Consider the following 17,645-nt stretch of genomic DNA (forward strand, 5'->3'; position numbering starts at 1 on the left):
CCAGCACTTTTCTATCTTAAACACACACACAGCTGTCGGAGTGGGCCGTGGTCCACCGTGCACAGAGATGCCTGCACACCCTCCCTGCTTTATTCAATTGCCCCAGCAGTGGATCTCCATGACAATGGGAATCCCTGGGTCAAATTTCTCTCGTTCCCCTGCTGGCAGAGCAGCAGGGTGATAAAATGGCAGCCGGTTTGATCTGTTAAATCCTTTGGGAATGACCTTGGAATCCAGTGGATGGAAAGGTTCAAGAGAGCCTTGCTCACACACACTTTGTCCTATGGCGACCTTTTTGTGTGCACGGGAGAAGGTGTGTGTGTCAAGGGGGTTTAACATTAGTTCAGAGATAACACCGTTGTAAGCAGCTGTCAAGCACTGACAAGTGATGAGCTGAGAGGGTTTGCTCTGGTGAGCTGTCAAAATCCTTTTCTTAGCGCCAGTTCAGCATGCATGACGGTAAAAGTAAAAAACACAATGGGTGCTCAATGGAACAAAAAAAAGAGAAAAATACCCAATTTAAATTAAATATTTATTTGATGGAATCAAATACATTGTTTAAAATATGATTGTGTATTTTAGATAAAAGGATGAATTAGACTTTCATAATCGTAAGGAAATAGGAGACATAAGCCAATATCTAGTTAACTAGGCTCAGACTTTAGGCGATACTGGCTCTGCTCATAGTTTACATAATATGTTACATATTTCATATGTAGGCTTATTGTCATGGGACATGTAGTACAAAATTATTATTAGAGGTCCAAAAAAATATTTTTCCACTGTGCCATGTGAATTAACCTGCTACAAACATGCCACCTATAAGTCTTAGTTTTAACTCAAAAATGAAAGGATGAAGCCGTGAGACAACCAGCAATGAGCTTGGAGTTGGTTGCAGTTCATTATTGTATCGACAGAAACTAAAAATCACTTTAAGATATCAGCCTCAGCATAAAGGGTTTGCATACTACTCATTTTTAAGATGGCCCACATTACATAACCCCCTACCCTCTTGAGGTGGGTAACTAATCCAAATGACAAACGATAACCAGTTACCATGACTGTATATAAACTGAAGTTTGATATTTCTAAGTTGCAGTTGCACTGGGCTACTCATATGACTAATTCTTGGTTTTGAGCAGGGACTTTCAAGGGGGTTTACTGTTAGTCCGGCAGACTCAGTTTAATGACAAGACTCTTGTAAATCAGCCAAGTTCCTGGTAGAATGAATTGTTCAAGAGAACTCTGTTTCTAGTCTTTATGATAAGAAAAGCTTAGAAAACCAGCTACAGGCTGTGTCTTCATATATAGTTTCATATGTAAAGTTTGTTGTGTAACTTTTGGATTATCCAGCATGGAGGGCTAAAGAAAACAAAAACATAATATTCCCATATAAGTGCCACTTAATGCCAATTAGCCCTTTTATTTTATTTTATTTTTAGTTCTAAAATATCTGGCATAAAAAAAACATAACACTTCATGTGTCAGAGAACCAGAAGAAGTATATCAAAAATTACTTGAAATCTGTGCTTTAGGTGTTAAACTCAACCCATCCATACTTCACATTGAACCAATCTGCTAATGTGTCCTTTGACCTTGACATAATAATTTTTTTAAATGTTTTTTGACTGGCAACCAGCATTATGCTTTACCAAAGAAGGTGGCATACCAACCTTAAAATCAAAATTACATCTTGATTATTAAAACGTTTCCTAAGCTGTCTATGACTGTATCCAGTTCATTTGCTCTCGCAGTCCCACACCTTCTCCAGAGGCTGTCTGTCTCTCTCTGGCCTCTCTGGAGGGTAGCAGAAACTGATTGGGCTCTTTCTGTTTCGCCATCAGTTCAGATAAATTCGTTTAAGAAGTACATGAAACACAGCAGCATCGCGGAAACATACTTTGTCTTCATCACTGGCATTCAGCAGGGAGGTCTGAAGTTGATCAGGATGCATCATAAGAGTATCTTACTATTACTACTAACTATGAGAAGAAGTGACTTAAACTATGCAAAGCTCCTCTCCACAAAATGACAAGGCAAATATACAGCATGATGAAATGTGGCATGAACTTGATTCAAACCCACACGCCTCATTTGTTGCTGTTCTTCCTTTCCCCTCTGCATACAGGACCTACCCAGAGACTGACTGATACTGTTACACTTTCCTAAATCCAGCAGAAGACATGAGCATTGTGTTTGGAACAACTGTAACCCACCCAGTATCTGCAATTATGTTTTATAAATAACCCGAGTCCCTCCTCTGCTGTGTGTGAGAGAGACTCTCTGTATGGTTGTGGATGGGTAGCTCGCCTGTGGACCAGATTGTGGAAAATAACACACTCTGTTGGTTGGTTGGTTGGTTGGTTAGTTGGTGTGTGACATCAGTCTGTGTGTATGTGAAACATGGGCGGTCCACTGAGGATGGCTACTTTAGGAGAGGACTCGTATCCTGACGGACACAGAGAGCCCGATAACGGCAAGAAGATCAGCTGCTGGTGGATGCTCGTCCTCCTCTTTATTGTGAGATCGCTGCTGAAAAGGAAAGGTAACGGCTCACTTACTGCATCTGATTTTGTGTTAACATTCTGAACATCAATCCTATTGTTGGGAGAATAATGGAGGCAATCAAAACTTATGTCATAAACAATTTAAAATTCAATATGTGTGACAGCATCTTCTTTGTGTACCTGAAATAAGTGTAAACATGCGATTAACAACTTTGCCCCACTCTTTTCTCTAACTTGGTTTTGTGTATGCTCTGTGGGTGTGTGCATCATCTCCTATGAGTGTACAAAGACCCTGACTTTGCTGAGTGAAGGCGACAAAGAACAGAATAACAACCTGCATGAGAAGTGACTGATCCCTCTAATATATGATAACAGAGACAACATACATACACCATCATCATTTTTGTCAGTCTCAACTCATATCTTTGATTACTCTTCACCTCTCTGGTCCAGGACACTAGTACAAAAAAGGAGCACCTCCCTCTACTGAAACACTTCTGCATCCACCCTCCTTCTTTTTCGTCTTTCTTCCCCCTGCACGGCTTCTCAGCATTCCCTTGGATTCTTCCCGTCTCTGCTCTCACCTGAGATCCCACCATCATGGATCGCTCAGTACAGGAGCTTTTCCTCAACTTTATGATCGTCTTAATCACCGTGATGCTGATGTGGCTGCTGGTGAAAACATACCAGGACTGAACCATGCAACGAGAGGTGATGGAGGGAACCTAGCACGGTTTTATAAGACTTTTCATTGCTACTGATTGACCTGTTTCCAAACATGGGGTTTACATCTCTCAGCTCTTTCAGTACACATTGATATTTCTAGTCCAGAATATTTCAGGAATGCCAAAGCTCTGTGTCATTTTTTTTCACTGCTAGATGAGCAGCATGTCATTTTGGGGAGTGAAGCCCTTGGATCTGTATTTGTATTCAGAGATGTTTTTAAACGTGGTCTTGAATTTTGGCAAAAGCCAAACTTGAAGTCAGAGAAGAGATTGAAGGTGAAATAGAAATACATTGAAAGGGATTTAAGGTCCTGTTTTTTCCTCCAATAGCAATGTCTAGACCTACATATGTACCTCTAAACAGTGAGCAGTGCATGCCTCTGTGTCATTCATATAACTGATGGTACATTGATCCAAGCTGTGGTGTCTGTTGTTCTATTTTAAGTGATGAATGTGCGAAATGCAGACTCTGTATTCATTGAAAGAGGACGTCGACACAAATTTTGAAGCTCTATGTTTATGTTCATTTTCACTTGCAATTAAACAGTCGTCCATGTAGTCGAGTTTCTTCTGCTGTGCATGAAAAAAAAAAAACACTTCAAATACCAAACAACTTTCATTTTCACCTCAAACTCAAATGTTCTGTCTTCTAATGTCTCAAACAAGTAATGGTACGCTTTGCAGCAGCTAGTGAGTGGTCTCTGTGACAGGCAGAAACAGTTGCACATTTCACTCAAACAAGCCGTTATCGAAGATACTTGGGTCATGTATCCTATCAGTCGAGAAGAGGAATTGGGAATGCATGGATACACGACATGCTGAAGCCGAATAAAGACAAGCAATGATCAAGTACATTCATCCTGGTAGTTGCACTATCGTTATTAGCCACTAGCCATTATCAGGAGTTTTTATAACCATATAATATCTATCAGCATGTTTCTGGCAAGCTAAGAAAGAAATATCAGGATCAAACAATATGGATAAGCCCCACTCAAGTTATTTATCAGAGAACCACATACCACAGGGAAGACTCACTAATAATGTTTATTTTTAGTTGCACTTTAAACTATATGTGTTTATCTTAAATGGAGACTCTTGTGACTTAGAAAGTAAACATAACAAAGTGCTCTTGAGAGTTGATACATTTACAGCTATTGGGTGAATTTTCACTCGGCAGGAAAACAGAGTTACTTAAAGTATGATTCTATTAAATATATTGCTGAATAGGTTTTCCTCCATGGGAGGGACCACTTTTTGATTGACACACATACAAAGTTAAGGTTCTAGGAATAAAAAAATAAAATCATTTGTTTTGGCTTGGCTGCACTTGTGTGGTGATGACCTGTGAGATGAGGGGTAAGTGAAATATTGTTAGTCTCTCTGAAGATGCAAGCTCAGCCAGCTGTCTGCCGTGCACACTGGAGACTCAGGGGTGCATTAAAGGTGGGCTATACATGTAACGCACACACTCCGACGTGCTCATGTGTGTGTGTCCGCTGTGTCACTCCAGGGGTCTCTGTATCTGTTGAAGCTGATGAGCTGACAGTGGAACTCGGTGAGTGCTCGGGGCATCGGAGCCACCTCCTCCCATTGACTCCTGCTGCTGTGGTACACCTGTACAGGGAAGACAACACAACAGAGCAACTCAGAACTTTACAATGCTGAGAGAGAAATGCCTCTAAATCTGGTTTATGAATACATTTAACTTTTAATTATCTGATTATCTTATGTTTGGGAGCAGGGTCACATACATATAGTTTCCTCTTAAATTAGCTATTTAAACCACAGCTTCTCAACTCACATTTATTCATTTCCATTCCTGCCTCATCCTCACCTTTGCCCATCCATGCTCCTATGGTATGTAAGCCATTTTAACTCACGTATTGATATAGGATGTGGACAGAAACAGTTGGCCACCATAGCAGGAGGGATTAGTATCTTGTGCAAATTGTATTTAAAAAAATGTAACTGGTGGCGTTGGTAGCCTAGTGGCTAGTGTGTGGGCCCCATGTATGGAGACTAGAGTCCTCCAAGCAGGCGGCCCGTGTTCAGATCTAGATCTATCCACTGTCCTCCACTGATTATATCATCCAGGCCTCTTGAAAGCAAAGAGCCATTTTGCCATTAAAAGAAACACAAACACAATGACTCGGAACCACATCTTTACAGAAAAAAGTCAAAGACTGATAGCACATTTAAATGGATATAATGTTTTTTTTTCCAACCTGAACTTCATCAGTGATCTCATCAGGTGAATAATCTCCACCCAGGATGTAGATTTTGTCTCTCATACCCACTGCTCCAGCATTGAACCCAGCACACTCGAATGAGCCTTCCCCCTTCCACACACATGTCTCTGGACAAAAACTGTACACCTGGATAGAAAAAAAAGGCACACTCTGAACTCTGTGTGTAACATTGAAAACATGTCTTTCCCCGCATTCCAACTACATTACAATAGCAGAAAACTAATTCTCACATTACCTTATAAGTGGACAGGTCACAGAGATGTAGAGTGTTATTTATTGACACAGACTTGACCAGTGTAGCATGGAAGAACTGGCCAAACTCTGCCACCAGGCGGCTCCACTGGTCCTTCTGGGCATCATAGGAGAAGAAACAGTCCAGTGAGGGGTTAAAGGAGTCTGTGAGCTCCACCTCTGATCCCAGAGTGTAGATAACACTGCCACAAGCACTGGCCTCAGGGTAGAAGATAGCAGTGGGCAGTGGGCTGACTGAGGTCCAGGTCTGGGTCAGAGGATTATAATACTCCACCTAGAATACAGGGGGGAAAAGTTACTTCCCATAAAAGGATTTAGCTATGAGGTCTCAGTTATTGAAAAAGGAGAAGCTGTTACCTCGAGAAGACTGGGTGCTCCCCCTCTGGATCCTCTAGTTCGCCCTCCTATGACATACATCCGGTCCAGACAGGTGACTGCAGTGTGTGTGCTTCTGGGCTTTAGCATGGCAGGTGCAGGTGTGCAGGTGAGGGTCACAGGACAGAAGCACCAAACCTCGTCTGTAGCATCGTGGAACGGTTCAGCCACATGGAGACGTATTGCCCGACAGCAGTTTCCTTTGCAACCACCTGTCACAAACATCTTATAACCAGAAAAGAACAAAGAGGTGTGGGTTTTTTTTAAAGCTATAACTGGAATAAAACACATCTGGACATACAGTATGAATCATTCAGAAACACACAATTAAGTCCAGGCCTCATTTGTTTTCCTCCTAATGTACATTTCCATAATATTTTCCCCTATACAGATATTTGAAGTGATATGAAAGAAAATAAGGTTTAAGTTATAAAATCTCTATCAATAACCTCAACCCCTGCTTAAACCAAGCAGATGCTGAATTTTCACAAAGTGAATATTTTGCTTCACAAGCAATATTTTGCTTCACAAGCCAAAAAAAAAAGATTATGAACCACTGCCCCAAAAAGCAGAAGCGGGGATCCATTCCATTCCACAAACTTGTTTTACCTTTTCACCATAACTGGTAAGGTAGGATCCTGGTGGGTCTGGTATCGTGGCTATGCCTTCTCCATGCCTTGCCCCCAGCTCTTTCCACTGGTCTGTCTCCAGACAGTAGCAGAATGTGTGGTGGATCTCTCCGTTCTCCTCTGTCTTGTGGATGTAGATGTAGCTCTGCGTGGTAGCAGGCCGGGCATCAGTGAGCAGGCCACTGTACAGGTCCTGTTTGCTCTTAGCCTCTGAGAGCAGGGCCAGACAGGACTGGTTGTCACAGAGGAGAGGGTCTGAGTCATGGAGGGTCTGAGAAAGAGGGTACCACAGGAAGGATAAGTCCATAAGGAGACTACTAACTGTAAAAAAAATAAAATAAAAAATAAAAATGTAAATCCTACAAATTTCATATCCTTATTTTACCTTTAAGGCAGATGCAGGTAGATGATGTAGTCTGGTTAAAGACAACAAGCCCGGTAACAGTTTTTGTCTTCCCGGGAGATCATGGCATACCCATCGAAGAAGTGACTCCACCACAACCTCTTCTCTGGGCACATTTAAAGCATCTGACCTCAGGCATGCTTCCAGCACATTCACCTAAAAGAAACCAATTAAATATCATAAGTGAGAAATTCTAGCAGCTTTTTTACTTTACATTTTAGAGCATCCATCCGTTTTCCCCGTTCTGGGTTGCGGGGGGGGGAAAGGCTGGCAAACGTAGGAACTGTCATGTTAGATCAAGAATAGGTTAAAGTTGTTTCTCTGACTGACATACTGCAGACCTCATATATAATATAAACAATAGTATAATGTGATCAAAGGATTAAGGACTAATTGACAAATGGTCTAAAAACGTCAGCCTCTTTGGTGGAAATGTTTCCCCTCATTCCCGCAGTGGCACCTGCATTTCCAGATAGTCCTGTGTTTTGGAGAGGCTGCAGAAGTTCTGAACAACAAACTCGGTGGCACTTTGGAGGAGGGAAGCTGAGTCATAGGCCTCAGCAAGGGAGAAGAGGGACAGACAGTTACTAAGGTCCATGGTTGCTATTAGGAAGTTGCTGCACGCTCGGAACAGGACTGACACCTGAGGACACACCAAAAAAAAGAAAAGAATAAGTTGATAAAGACTTTTAAAGAGTACATGTCAAAACATTTATTTTATTTGTTATACCAGTATCACCCAGGTGAGGAGGTCCTGGTTCAGGCACAAATTTATCATAAACAAGGTAAAATGTACTCTATATCTAAGGGGGTAAAAAATAAATAAAGAATGGGTGTATACCTGTAGAAAAGAGGCAAGCTGAAACAGCAAGTCTACATTGCCTTCAGTGATGAGCATTTCTCCCGAATAGGCAAAGTCAAGGAAAGAACTGACCGCTATCGAACACTGGTTACCCAGAGTCACTGAACCATCATCCCTCTCTCGCATATCCACCTCAAACATGGCCCTGAACACACAGCAGTCACACATAACAGAAGACTATCATATACAGAAATCGTTACATATACAAGGAAGACATAAAAAAGGATCGAAAAATACCTGAAGAAATCACTGCATGCAGCCAGGACGCAGCGATGACAGGGAAAACTTTGTTCCTGGACCTTAATGGTAAAGTCAAACATCAAGCCCCGCTCCCTGAAAGATCTGAGCACACCCAGCAGCTGGAGTCCGTGTGACTCAGACATCCGCAGCAGGGTCCGGCTCTCCGGGACCCCATTGCATTGCGGAGCACTGCAAGAATTACCACTCGGAGGGCTGCTGCTGGTGCTGCTGCTGAGGTTGCTGGTGTTGGTTGTAGAGAGGAGTGACTCTTGAAGTTCATCCATCTTCCCAGATTCTGACAATATATGCTATAAAGTAAAAAATAAAAAATAAATACTAAATGCATTTTTAAAGGATGTTATGTGTGTGAGTCTGTTCTGTACACATTTATGATGTGTGTTTTTCTGTGTGAAAGACACAGGAGAAGTGATTGAAGAGAAGTAAAGGGCTAAGCATTTCTAAAAGTCTGTTCAGTAGGCCTATTTCTTTAACAGACATAGTATCCTATCGTTAGGCCTAGAGCTAAGTTTGTGTCAAATGAATTCAGTAGGCAACTATCACATACTTATTCAAACGAAAATAAACATACCTTAACTTACCTTAGTTACGTTTTATTTTTTGTAAATTCTAACATAGAGATGAAAAAGAAATGCATATGTAATACACAGGTAGGCAGCCTGAAGCAGGGTGAGTGTACTGAACAGTGCCAGCACCTCGGACAGCGCTTTCTCTCATGCCACTCTAACTTCCGGAAACGTGAAATCACGCGAGGACTCGGTAATATTTTTTGTTTTTCTGCGTCATAGTAGTCACAATAAGTATCTTAAACGGAAACGCGCTGCTTTGTTCATAATAATGACAGGTTCATCTCGTTAACGAAAAAAATGCGTTGTGGGAGTGCATGTTCGTGGCTCTTTGTTTTCGACAGAGGGCCGCGCAATGACGGCTGGGAAATGTAGTTCTGTTATTGGTCGTCTCACAGACTGTAGCCTAGTGAATCATAGCTATATAGGCCTATCTATGTAGTGAATGGCTAAAAGTGGATGACAGTCGAGTTGGTGTATTCTCAGTTGAAGATAGGACCTATATTTAAATAACAGCGGGGATCTGCTGCCTACTTAGCTTATTTTTTTTTATCTCTGGACTTTACACGTATGGTTTGGTTTAGCGTGCTGTGCAGATAGGCTACCTCGAATTTGTTTTATTCATTTTCTTTTAGCATATGAACTAGAGCTGCACTAAAATTCACTGACCAATGTTGCCACAGGATTAAATGTAAATACTCATCTTAAAAAAAAAACAAGGAAAATAAACTCACAAAATGAAACAAAGAACAAACATATTTGATAATAACCAAAATATTTAGCAGAAGCCTACACACGTTACATCTCTGCAAATACTGTCTTAATTCTCAATTCCCCCCAGTTAACTACATCATTCATTTTGTACTGTATATAGCCCCTGTTTTTATTTTTATTTTTATTTTTATTTTTATTTTTATTTTTAGAAATAAAAATCAATAAAGTACTATCCTATCCTATATCGGAAATTACAAAAAAGAGATACAAAACTAATTGCATGTTTAGGAAATTGAGGCACTGTGCTGCAGTGCAAATAACATCCACTGGGTGAGGCTGTCTTCATTGGGAAGCAAGAAATGTGGTTATTACCATGTTCTTATGTATGCTATTGGATGTGTATTATTGAACGTGAACTTCCAACACTACTGCAGTACCGCTTCACCACCACAGAGCTGCTGCTGACCAAATAACACACTTTCCTGCCTGGAGATATTTATGACAAAGATGCATTACATCAGGCTTTTTGTAGACACACATGCACTTCTTTTCAACTGCGTGTGTTTCTTTCTGGTTATAACACTTAAAAAGAAGTGTGACGGCAGGTTCTCAGCGACTCAAATAAGTGAGGCAATTATAAGAACAAAGGGACCTACAATGAGTAGTAGCCTTAACATTACAGCCTACTATCTCCCCCCCCCCCCCCCCCCCCCAAAAAAAAAATAGCACACTTTATATAAGAAGACGTGTGCTTAATTTGTAGGCTAGAATAAAGACCCCCTTTATTGTGTGAATTCAGAGTACAATAAGACACCTTGTATCTAACTGGGGCCATTTAGACAGCCTATCTATCTCTTTGTCTATTAGTCCGAATCATATCTTTTTTAAGAATTATCATGTGATAATCATCATAGCCCCTCCACTGTTGTGTTATCGGTGCCCCCCCCGCCTCCTCTTCTCCCCTCCTCTCTCCTTGCATCCCTGCATCCCTCCCTTCCTCCTCTCTCTCCCTCCCGGCAGTGCATCCCCCATCCCCCACACGGTGGCCGTCTCTTTGGGTGAAAGCTGTCTCTCCCTGCGCCACTGGCCCGACCGACAAAACGTTGCTGTAGCAGAGTCAGTCCGCACCGACCTGAGGCAGACACACGGGACAAACACACGTACGCACAAGTGGAATCTTTTTTTTTGGTTCAACCGAGTGACTTTGGTGAGTCCTGTCCGCTGTTTTTTTTTATTACGGAGAGCAAGAATGTCCATGTGTCGACTTGTTCGTTTTTTTCTGTCTTTTTTTTCTTCCCTCCGTATCCCTTCAATTGTCCTCCGTGATGTGCTGGGAGGGGGGGGGGACTAGCGGGCTAGGCTACAACGAGCTAGCTCAAATCAAACAGATAACGAGTGGTCGTGTTTGTTACAGGGGAGGGGGGGTTTAACATTTGTGTATTGCGGGCCATGCGGCAGAAGTAGCTGGTGTTTTTTTCCCCCTGTGCAGTTTGGTCAGACCTACTGTCTGGTGTTTTTCCATCACCCATTTTGCTAATCTTTGTGAAGCTAGGTTGCTAATTAGCACTTTGAGCAGCGTGATGCAGTGATGCTACGGTGGGGTTTAGCTGCTACCCTTTTTTCAGGCTAGCAGGAGAGCTAAAAGCTAACTTTTTAGTTTTTCCGTGACCCCGCACAGATTCCTGCGTGGGCAGCAGCAGGATGGTTGAACGGCCATGCTAACTGGTAGCTAATCTGGTGATAATTGGCAAGATGGCATCGCGGAGTTGTTATCTTAGAAATCGATGGGTTTTCAAAATGGTGTCTTATGCCTGTTTGAGAGTGTGACCATTTTTTTGTCCAACCGTGGTAGTTTTGGCGTAGCTTGCTCTCTCGGGAATGCGCATGTCATACTCTGATAGATATAACTACATTTTAACCACTGTTGTTGTGGAGGTAAATGCAAATGCCTGCACACTGAACTGTGTCCTCTAGGCTGCAGCACCCTCAGGAGCAAACTATTGTATTTCACAGTGGATTTGTATTTCATCTGTGGTGTGTTTAGAAATCGTCACACATATCCTGTGTAAATGAAGTGTATCCTACATTATCCACATTTTAAATGTTTGCAGCTTTTGCACATTGACTTTGTTCACCTTCTTAATAGACTCACCTCAACTAGGTTAATGTTAAACCTAAGGTTTAGTCTTGGTTTTAAATGATAACCCTACTTTATGTATTGCTTGCTAAGAAGTTATAGACAAGAGATTTAAAGTTGAGCTTAGTGCAGCAACTAATGCCCATTTTTGTTATTGATAAAGTTTTTGGTAATCATTCTTTTCTAGCATCTAGATGGCAGACAGCACTGGAGAATCTCCATTTATTTTTTTCTCAATGACATAATGACATCTTTCTATTTTGAGTGCGGACCTACTGCCCCCCACCCCCATTTTTTTAAAATGTTACACTGACAATAAAGAAGGTAAGGAAACAAACCCACCTAACATGGCACACCTTATGCATTCTTCTTTATAAACTATTTAAATAACCAGTCTGATTATTATCTTATTTAATTCATATTTCCTCAACTCATTTATTCAGCACTAGTAAACAAGTGAGAGCAAACTGGGTGACACTGTTCTCACTGACAAAAGGAGCACAAAAATTTGATGGGCCCCCTCAGAGTGCAAAAGAGACAAGATTACACAAAATGCCACAGGCATGTTTTTCTTCTCTTTCAGTGAAATGAATTCATCATCTTTCTTTTTTGTATGGGGGATTACCTGTTTTAGTCATTGAATATTTGTCTCATTTAATTCAAGAAGCCTTATCTGTTTAAAGGGATTCCTAAGATACTACTGCCGCTGGCCCCAACCTTAAAACGTTCAACTCCCCAAGAATTATCCAGCAAAACATGAAGTAACACAAATCATCATGGATGAGCTAAATCGCAAGAGTCATTGATCCTTCAACAAACTGAAAAGAATGTGCAAATTCTTTTAGATCTGTGCAAAATCAAGAGGCATTTGGTAAAATTGTGTATCGTGAAAACATTTTTAACACCTAATCCTTTAGAAATCACCTCGTTAACCACATATTGGGGAAACTAATAATTTGTAGATTTGTATTAATTTGTTTCTGTCAAGATGTTTGAAGTTATTTTTGGGTTTAAGGTGACCCCTCTCTGCCATGCAAGAGGAACAGAGGGGTCATGTGGGTTTTTTGGCATGCGGTGAGCGCAGTCTCATGTGTGTGAATGGTGGGCTGTACAATGCAGCCGTAAAGCTGTCAGACTATAGAAAGCCGGAGTCTGTTAATGTTAGAAGAGTCAGTGGTTCTATAACAGACTCTTGTCTTTGCAGTGCTTCATTCCCGTGTGGTTTGAACCACTTAATGAGTTGCTCATCAGAGATCCGTGAATGGATGGCTTACAGACAGCAGCCTCCAAATTCAACCTCCTCTGGTGTCATGGCCGCACTCCCTCAACTTGATGACCAAGGTGTTTTTAGAGACTTGTAGATGTGAAGAATACATAGTTTGACTAGATAAAAAGTGAGTTATTCCTAACATGCAGTAGCCATATTTGAATGACCACAAATTTTAAAATGGTAAATATTTTCCTAGGTACTGGTAGATCATAACTCAAATGATTCTACATGTATGTGTATATGTATTTTTCTTTTATCATATTAAATACTGCTATTAACTGTTTTAGTGTGTTAATGTATTGTAGTGGAGCTAAAGTACTCTTGGTGTGTATTTTGTCCAACCAACTAACAGTTAATCTGCAACATCATGATTTAATAGTTAGAGATTAAACAAAGAAACCTACATTAAAGGATACTCTTCGTGTACAGCTTTTAGGATTTTTTTTTTTTTTTAATTTTCTCTCATCTATCCAAGCTTTAAACAAAACCGGCAGTTTTTTCACAAATGAGATATCTATATGTCATTTGTGATGCCCATTAAAATGCAACACAGGGTATCTCCTAGATGATGAATCGCATCAGCTCATAATAATCTTGTGTGAATACAGCATCAATTATTGACCATATGCATCATTATCATTGGATGTAGTAGTAGTTGTTTTCTACAGTGCTTATGACTCATTTCCAACGTTTTCTACATCTAATCTTACTATTACATAAAGTTTACACAATGTGTGAACACTTAATGTGTCAAATGTTACACACATTGTGAATAATTTTACCATTTTGAGTAGGGATACAACTAACAGAACACAGATGTTTAAGCAGCAACGGGTTGTTACTTGAACATGCCTGAGCTGTTAAAATTATATGAAATAATTTTGCAAGATTTATTTATTTTTAAACAAAATGACAAACTTGATGTTGACACTAGGCTTTGCTATGTCAAATAGCTGTAACAGACCCTGGACAACAATTAATATGTTCTACAAAGTGTGTAAAATATATTTGTTTTACCTCACTCCTTTTCACAGACTATAAGATCATAACGACAATACCGATATACTTTGAATCAAGGAGTTTTAGTGGGGAACTGCATTCTTAATTTTATTGGTAGTTGTGTTTGTCATTTAAATCCTCTCTTTGTATGTTATTTTTCCGGTTTCATTTGCCTCCTCTTGATTTCTCTGTATTTGTTTTGAAGCTCTTTGTAAGCGTGTTAAGAGATGTGCAATATAAATTAAGTTTAGTTAGTACTTATTATATTACTTTCACAGTGTGGTAAGAGAACAGCCCCCGAAGTAGCCTACATTTTAGCACACAAGAGCTACAGATGAAACCCATCAAAGCATTTACATCTTTATAAAGAGAAGCCATCAGACACTCACTGCTTTGTTTGGTCAAGCTATCGTTAGCTCGTTAAGTCCTGTTAGGACTCGTTAAGACTGGTTGTCTTGTCAGCTCCTCGTCTCTGTTTCTTTTATTCACTGACACACAAACACACACGCAGTTGCTCCTCCTACTCTGCCTGCAGCACACACACATCTCTCCACTGCTTGTATTTTGACAGACTAAGACTCACAGTGAAGAATATTTCATATCAATTTGAATGTCCGATGGCCGTTTTAATCCTGTCTTGAAACTGAGAATAAAACGTGTTTCATCTCAGTTATGATCAAAGATCTGCTTTTAGCCAGCCAATGTATCAGCTTGGTCATGGAAAAATGGGTGATTAACATTTCTTCTCATATTTTTTGTTAATCATTACAATTATTACCATCATACCATAAATTAAAGTTAATTTTAACGGTACATAAACGCAGCCCAAGCCGATTAGTACTCTGCTAAACTGTCTGAATGTGACGTAAAAGGCTCTGCGCCACAGTGAGTGATGTAATGATTGCGCTACACAACGAATCAAGAACCAAATTTGTTTGGACATGAAAGGACATAAGTAGTTTATATTATAGCGTTCATTAACTTACTTTGTTCCAAGTAAGTTAATGAAGTAAACATCCGTTGTGACAAATGGGTGTATGCATGCAAAAGATTGTTGCTGCATTTTATCTGTATCAGGTATAATGAGTTCACACAGGCTACTGGCAGCTACCATCAACTTATAAGGTCTAGCATGGCCAAGAAACTAAAATCAATCAAATTAGATGTCTCGATTCTAGCAACACACCATATTCAAAATATGAAGACTTTGACATTTTAATTAATATTTTGTTGTAATTGTTGCCTTTAAGGGAGTTATTATTGTATTGTGGTATGTGCTATTTGTTTAATATTTGAGTTATTAAAGGTTTAGGTTTTTTGCCAAAAGCTCTGTTTACTTCATTGTCTAATTTACTCTTTGTAGCTTTAATATGCACCTGTGTATTTCAATTAAATCATAGAAAAACATCACTCAGTAATGTGATCTCAAGCTGAGGAAATATATTTTATAGTGCTGTACAGTTTATAGAATTCATTTTCTGCATCAGACCTGACAAACAATGCTGATGCTAATTTTCTGTTCGTATTGTAGGTGGACTTTGACCATTGAGATAAGCTTACTGTTTTGTTAATCAACCCTTTCTCATACTCTTGAGCAGATCAGCATTGTTGTGGATCAATCATTACTTGGTGATTGATCTTTAATTCATGTGTGTGTGTGTGTGTTGTTGTGCATGTGTGTGTTCACATGAGCAAATATAGAGTGGCAGGTGAGAAATGATTGGAATAAAGGACTAGGATAAAAGGTTGAACCGATCCCTGGAGGCGAAGCTATAATGTATTCAGCTGTCAGTTGTATGAAGAGGGTCTGTACATAACAACACATGTCCATACACATGTGACTGCACTGCAGGCTGTTGTTTTGTTAGTGATACCTACAGTCATGATCAATAGTATTTTTATATTCTGTTGGCCAGTTGAAGCATTCAAAATGAACATGTCTTATTATATCTAAGGGATGATCCCTAACAAGTTAGAGCTACATGAAAAGGTAAATGCCAACATTCACTTAATACCCTCTGGTGTGTTTAGAGTGGTGTTAATGTTCACTATTCTACGAATAACCAATACAGACCGATAATGAAGGTGGACAAATTGTTTGGAGTGACAAGACCAAGAAACATTTTGCCAGCTCTTATATTCTTTTATTTTATTTTTGATAACCTGGACTGCTCTGAGCAACACACTTTTCAATACCTCTTACCTTCTTTGAATACCACCAGATTCATCCATATCAATCCAAAATCTTGTTGGATTGAGAATATGATCCCTGATTGAAGAAAAGTGAGCAGCATCAGCAACCAAGATTACAGGTTTCCTTGACATTTGCCTGGGGTAACTTGTATTTTATTATTAATATAATGATAGTATTAATATCTCTTTATCAAATATTGTTAGAATTCTTTTTTAATTTATTCCAAAATCAAACTGTAGAGGGACTCCATCTTCACAACTACAGAGCACAGTTAAGAAGAAAGCATTTATTGTGAGGAAATACAAAGATAATGTACATAGATCAAGGGCATTCCAAAAATGGAGTTGAAATTAGGAGTTAAAAAGAAATGTAAAATAAAGTATTTGTGGATATTTAAGCCCGCCTGCAGGATTTGACCATTGGAAGTAATATTAAATCACTCACAAGATAGATTTGAAGACTTAGAGAGCTTGAAATATCATCAATCATTGAGCCAACAGCCTGACATGCATTGATCAGCAACTGCTCATTAATAATAGTCACCCTGTACAAAGAGACAATAAAATATAACTTTTTGCCATTTACATTGCCATATTAAAGTCTTTCATTCTCTCCCGTTTTTGTCAAGTCCCACCTTCACAGCAGGAATAGTGTCTGTCTGCCGTTAATATTCCCTGAAGGTATTGATTAATTGTAATAATGGAAGCAATATTGTGTTGTTCTTATTTGTTTTCAAAGAAGAGTTAAAATTGTGTTGAATGCTTATGATATAGAAAAAAGGATTCCAACTCAACATCAAGCTCATGGCTGTGGAAAGCTCGGCCTTGCCCAGCATTTCATTATTTGCTCTCCCATTGTAATTGGGTAAATGTGCCATTTTATTTGTAAGTAATCAATACAAAGGTATGCACCTGTTTCAAGCAGTCAGCAATTCGGAGCGCTTTTATGGTCTGATGCCCGCTGTTTCCTCAGTCAAACATGAAGACAGTTACTGGAACAGGCCAGGGATGTGTTGAGTGTCTATTAGTAGGATTTGAGTGTTGAGGATGTTTAAACACCACAGACCTAACAAGTCCATTTTTTTCTATAATGATCATGAAGCTTTTATCAGTTCACCTTGTGTGGAGGCAACCACAATATGTACTGTACTGTATAAACTTTAGTATTTTTGGCCTGTAAAATTTGACAGAAAGTTGTCAGCTGGTTAAAAGTACAAAGGTACAATGTCAATATGGATGAACTAAGTTTTATACTTTCAACACATGCTGTTTGGAAACCTTCAAGGGCTGTTAGAAGTGGACCAGTTTGCCAATGAAAGAGTTTTAACTATTAAACAATCAAAGTACATTAATATTTTCCTGTCTCTTCTGAAGAGATGAATTTTTACTTGGTAAAACATATTAATGATAGGGATCTTCAGTTGTTATCGACCTAGCCCTATCGTGTCTATAGACCTTCGGCCTTGTTACCAGTGTTGTTCCGGACAGTTTTTGTTACAAGACCAA

General features: G+C 39.7%; 4 protein-coding genes across 6 annotated transcripts in view; 3 read left to right on the forward strand and 1 right to left on the reverse strand.

The window, feature by feature from the left end:
• The window catches only part of LOC132980334 (P2Y purinoceptor 3), an 81,916-nt gene that overhangs the window by 12,301 nt on the left and 51,970 nt on the right, over nucleotides 1-17,645 (forward strand). The window lies entirely within an intron of this gene.
• On the forward strand, nucleotides 2,292-3,790 carry LOC132980330 (sarcolipin). Its single transcript, XM_061046400.1, has 2 exons — nucleotides 2,292-2,545; nucleotides 2,961-3,790. Exon 2 carries the CDS (start codon nucleotides 3,108-3,110, stop codon nucleotides 3,201-3,203), a length of 96 nt encoding a protein of 31 aa, XP_060902383.1. The 5' UTR covers nucleotides 2,292-2,545; nucleotides 2,961-3,107; the 3' UTR covers nucleotides 3,204-3,790.
• On the reverse strand, nucleotides 3,730-9,173 carry kbtbd3 (kelch repeat and BTB (POZ) domain containing 3). The gene is made up of 10 exons (XM_061046399.1): nucleotides 8,842-9,173; nucleotides 8,240-8,550; nucleotides 7,982-8,147; nucleotides 7,601-7,783; nucleotides 7,123-7,296; nucleotides 6,718-7,008; nucleotides 6,091-6,333; nucleotides 5,717-6,007; nucleotides 5,458-5,607; nucleotides 3,730-4,846 (listed from the first exon to the last, which is right to left on the reverse strand). Exons 2-10 carry the CDS (start codon nucleotides 8,524-8,526, stop codon nucleotides 4,712-4,714), a joined length of 1,920 nt encoding a protein of 639 aa, XP_060902382.1. The 5' UTR covers nucleotides 8,527-8,550; nucleotides 8,842-9,173; the 3' UTR covers nucleotides 3,730-4,711.
• fam168a (family with sequence similarity 168 member A) overlaps nucleotides 10,547-17,645 on the forward strand; it is a 28,834-nt gene continuing 21,735 nt past the window's right edge. For 2 of the 3 annotated variants that reach the window (XM_061046401.1, XM_061046403.1), the window contains exon 1: nucleotides 10,547-10,747. The gene's annotated coding sequence lies outside the window, so the exon portion shown is untranslated. The remainder of the gene's footprint in view (nucleotides 10,748-17,645) is intronic. The other variant, XM_061046402.1, reaches the window with a different exon arrangement.

This window comes from Labrus mixtus, chromosome 9, assembly GCF_963584025.1.
Source record: "Labrus mixtus chromosome 9, fLabMix1.1, whole genome shotgun sequence".
Classification (NCBI taxonomy): Eukaryota; Metazoa; Chordata; class Actinopteri; order Labriformes; family Labridae; genus Labrus; species Labrus mixtus.